Below are 4480 nucleotides of genomic sequence, written 5' to 3' on the forward strand. Positions count from 1 at the left end.
ACATATGGACCATGTTGGAGGGCATGATGAGGCTGGACCTGGGAGTAGAGAGAGCACTTAAGATTCATACAGAAAGCACTGCTGATGAGGCAGTCATGGAAAACCTCACCCAACCAAGGAGAAAATTATTTGGTCACTGAGGGCAAGCTCTGTGGTCCTGACTCAACCACCAGTACCTTGCCACCAATCGAAGTTGAGGATAGTTACTCTGCCACGAGAGCAGAGTGGGGAGAAGCACCTCAACCCCTTTGGGCCTGGACCCACACCAGAAAAGCCCAGGCTAAGCCCCAAGATTTTAGCCAGGCTGTCTGTTTGGTCCCTAGGGAAGTACCACAAAGGCTCCATTCCAGGACCTAAAAACCCACTAGCTGCAAGGTTCCCCACGGAACCTACTGTCCTGTATGGGGCCTACTGTCCTGAATGGGGCCTGTCTGGATCACAAACCAGAGTAGCCTCAAAGGGAAGTGTCTTACTTCACAGTGGCTCTGCTTCTGCATTCAGGGGATGCCTCTCAGACAACCACAGAAGCCAATTTCCCCTCATCTCTCCAAAGGGGCCCAGGAGCTGCCTCCTCCCACAACCCCCAGAAATAGGCAGGCCTATTTCTGGGACCACTTTCCCTATATCTTCAAGCTGGTCTGCCAGCAGCCACACACACACAGAAGACCATGGAGGGTGGGCAGGGAGACTGGAAGGTGGAAAGGTATAAAACGTGATAGATGGAACAGTAGACATACAACTTGAATAACAAGTCACAGTACATCGCGCCATGAAAACACCCCTCCCGCCCACCCACCCCACCGTACCCCACCCCCTCTGGTTTCTGAAAGGAGGCTGGTGGTCACCAGGGCCCTAGAGAGGCACCCGGAGTCCTCAAGATTGTGGAGTCCACGGACATAGCACACTGTGCCACTAGCCACACAGACAGCTGGGCTTAGTTTCCCCAAACATTGCCATGTGAAGGAATCAGACTGCTGAATATGGCAGCAATGGCTGGAGCCGTATTACAGGTGACAGGTTCACGCGGAGGATCCGCTGAGCCTGCTGCCGCATCTCATCATCCGAGGACCGCCTATCTACCTTTATGGCACGGAACTTCAGCAGCTTTGCTGTTCCAGGCCCTAGCCATGCCTTAGGAGATCGGGGCCCAAGCCGTGTTCTCTTCTTGGGAGGAAGATCTTTTGCCTCCTCAGCCCTTTTCCTCTTCTGCCCAACAGTCTCAGGGCGGTTTTTCTGGCCCTTCCTTGTAGTTCTGGCCTTAGCAGACCCCTTTGGCCTGCCTCTGCCCCTGGGCTGGGTCCGAGCCACCTTGGCCTTGGCCCGTACTGCCTTGGCTTTAGCCTTGGCCTTGGCCTTGACCTGTGCTGCCTTAGCTTTGGCCTTAGCCTTGACCTGTGCTGCCTTGGCCTTGGCCCGGGCCTTAGCAGCCTTGGCCTGTGTTCGAGCCACCTTGGCTTGGGCACGAGCAGCTTTGGCCAGTGTTCGAGCTACCTTGGCCTGGGCTGTTTTGGTGCCCAGGGCAGAGCCCCCTTTCATTTGCCGGACACTGGGGGACCCAGTGGCTCTGTTGGTTTTGCTCTGGTGCCCAGAGCCTCGTCGGGGTCCAGCCCCAGGGCCTTTGCGAGTCAGACACTTGGGGCCCTTGCTTGTGGTTTTTCTGGGAGCTTTGGGCCGAGGGTTCCCCGGACCCTTCCCTGAACTTTTCCGCAGTTTCAGAGGAGAGTCTGCAAGTGAGAGCTGCAGTGACTGTGCCTTGTGCTTGGCACCCAAGCAGGGCATGGGAGTCTTAAGTGGAACCAGGGCCTCAAGGACAACAGAGAGCCGCATGGCAGGGTAGACACCTGGATAAAGGTGGGTGGGGAAGCCCACTGCTGCACCCCGGGCATGGCTGGCACTTGATTGCTTCAGAGAGCTCAGCAGCAGGTTGGTGGTAGCATGCTTGGCAAGGGCTGGTGTGGATGCTTTGGCCAGTCTGCCAGATAGCGGCATGGGAAGCAGTGTGGCCCGACCTGCAGGCAACCGCATGGCAGTTCGGGGAGCACTGGCTGGAGGTGATGTGGCAGTTGGGTTAGGGGCACGAGCTTGTAGTTTCGTCTGGCTTGGGGGATTAGCTGTGCATGAACTATAGCCATAGACATCACCACTGCGCAGGATGGTAGGTTGGAAGCCATCATCTCGCAGGCCCTGCAGGAAGGCCACAAGCTGGGCCTCTGTGGCACTGAGATCCTGGCTCATTGGGTTAAAGACAAGCAGCGCCTCTTCCAGGGCCTTCTTCCCTGCCGTGGAGATGCGCGACCAGGAGTGCACAGCTTTTTCCTCCACATGCTGAACCACCACACTCATGGCATTAGGCACTGCAGATCTGCCTGGGTATCCGCAAACCAGCGCTTGGCACCTCCAAGACAAGAGGAAAAGAGTCAATAAGAATGGCACTAAGACAAGGGGCCAGAACACATAGACAGGTCAATCAGTGCCCCAATCTCCATGACACTGAGGAATCTGGCCAGAGTGAGACACTTCCTGGTCTAAAACCCTGGCCTCCTGACCCTCTACCATGCTGGGGTGGGAGGAGAGGGTAAGGGTCAGGGAGTTTCTTCTAGATACATGCTCAGAAATACCTCAGAGCCATCCAACCTGCTGCCGGGTCCCTGAAAAGATTTGAGCCTGGTTCATTTTAATTCAACTCTGTATTTTCTGAAGCCAGAAACCTAGAATTACTCAGCTCTGGGAACACAGGCAATATCCCTGTCCTCAAGGAACCTAGGTTAGAAGGCCAGAAAAAGACACCGTTAAGATTCTTGGGAGTGAATGCTGGCACTCAGCTCAGTTTGCCAATGGGTCAGGAAAGGATTCCTGGGAGAGACAACACCTAGCTAGGATATGAGTGATGAATGAAAAAGGATTAGATGGAAATGGAACAAAAAGGGGAATAGCTAATGCAATGGCTCCAAAGTGAGAAAGGGTTAAGGCATACTTGGTGTGGGATCTGGGATCTAGGTGAAAAAACAGGCGAGGATAGAGCAACAAAGAACCCTGAATGTTAGCCAAAGGGCCCAGACTTACACCCACTGTCCATGCCCATCTGTTTCTCCAGCTGCTGCTGTTCATGTGTGGAGCTGGAGTGGGGTGGGGGAATCTCCCTGCCCACCAGAAGTTCTGTTTTCAGTCTCTAGACAGGGTACTCAGCAACCCATTTTCTAGCTCCAGAGGCATGGAGACCTAATCAAGAGTCGGACTTTTCTTCAACAGAAACTAAAAAGCTGATGAGTAGCAGGTGCCAATGACATCTCTCTAGGCAACCAGGCAGACCAGGGACCAGGAAGCCAGACCAAGATCCCAAAGTTTAAGGACAATGGGAGCCAAAGGCTGCAAGTAGGATGGTGAGTCAAGGGGACATTAGCGGTATGAACTGTCCTACCTAAGACTTGGAGGGCCACAGACCTCAGTACAGCCCAGATGGAGGTGACTGAGAACACCTAACTAGTCCCAGACTTCTTTAAAGAAGCTGTGGACATCAATCATAACTAACATCTAATACCCAACCCAACACTGAGGGCTCCCAGAAGCAAGAGGCAGCTCCCCAGCTGCACCAGAGCATTAAAAGATCAGCCAGGATCAGGCAGGTCCCTCGGGCCATGAGGCCCGTCTGTGTAGTTTCTTCCCACCGCTCTAATGCAGCAGATGAAGTCTTCAGAATACCCTGGAGGAAATGCCCTAGGGCTCTTTGTTTGGAAACATTCTTGGATCCTCAGGTGTCTTGGGCACTTCCCCTCCCCAGAGACAGTTCTCCAAGCACAATCCTTGCACATGACTTTAGTTCTTTATTACTGTTTTTTGAGGGGATGTAGTTCCCAGAGCTGTGAACTGTAGAAGAGAGAGGGATCTATTTCCCACCCTCACACGCGCCCCAGCGCAAATATTTGGGGTGACCTGGGGGCTCTTCCACCCAGGTTAGGCTGGGCTCTTGGGAGGGGTTTTCTGGGCTTTCGAGAAGCCTCGGAAACAGAGGATCCTGCCCGGCCTCCGACTTCCCTTCACACGTGCCCCCGGGGGAGGCAGGAGAAGTTGACGGAAGATAGGGCCTGAGAGAGGCGCCATACAGGCAGACCGGGGGAGGGGGCAGATCGGGGCCCTCAGGCTGGGAATGCACGTCCTTAGGGCCCAAGCCGTGAGGCGGGGGTCACTGAGGCAGCGAAATGTACAGGGTGAACGGTGCTAGCCCTACCGGGACCGCACAGCCCCAGGGTGGGGTCGCTGGGCGCGGGGTGGGGGTGGGGTGGGGGTCTCGGCCAGGCCGGCGGAGGACGCGGGTCCGGGAAGAGTTGGCCGCTTGCCCGTCCGCCCTGCCGCCTCGCGGGCCGCCCCTCCGCGGCGCGGCTAGGCCCGCGGCTCCAACCTACCGGCGCCGCCGCGGGGACCCAAGACGCGCCTCTGCGCCGCCTCCGCTGCTCCAACATGGCCGCCCGCTGCGCGCCGGAAG

At 56.0% G+C, this 4480-nt stretch overlaps 1 protein-coding gene across 1 annotated transcript; it reads right to left on the bottom strand.

Annotated features, from left to right (window-relative positions):
- Positions 1 to 716: 716 nt before the first annotated feature.
- On the bottom strand, positions 717 to 4480 carry CCDC71 (coiled-coil domain containing 71). The gene is made up of 2 exons (NM_001246466.1): positions 4401 to 4480; positions 717 to 2395 (listed from the first exon to the last, which is right to left on the bottom strand). Exon 2 carries the CDS (start codon positions 2341 to 2343, stop codon positions 967 to 969), a length of 1377 nt encoding a protein of 458 aa, NP_001233395.1. The 5' UTR covers positions 2344 to 2395; positions 4401 to 4480; the 3' UTR covers positions 717 to 966.

The sequence above is a fragment of the Pan troglodytes genome, chromosome 2 (genome assembly GCF_028858775.2).
Source record: "Pan troglodytes isolate AG18354 chromosome 2, NHGRI_mPanTro3-v2.0_pri, whole genome shotgun sequence".
Classification (NCBI taxonomy): domain Eukaryota; kingdom Metazoa; phylum Chordata; class Mammalia; order Primates; family Hominidae; genus Pan; species Pan troglodytes.

Bases quoted from the DNA above. Each gene is read 5' to 3' on its own strand.
- CCDC71 (NM_001246466.1), bottom strand. From the start codon at position 2,343: ATGAGTGTGGTGGTTCAGCATGTGGAGGAAAAAGCTGTGCACTCCTGG.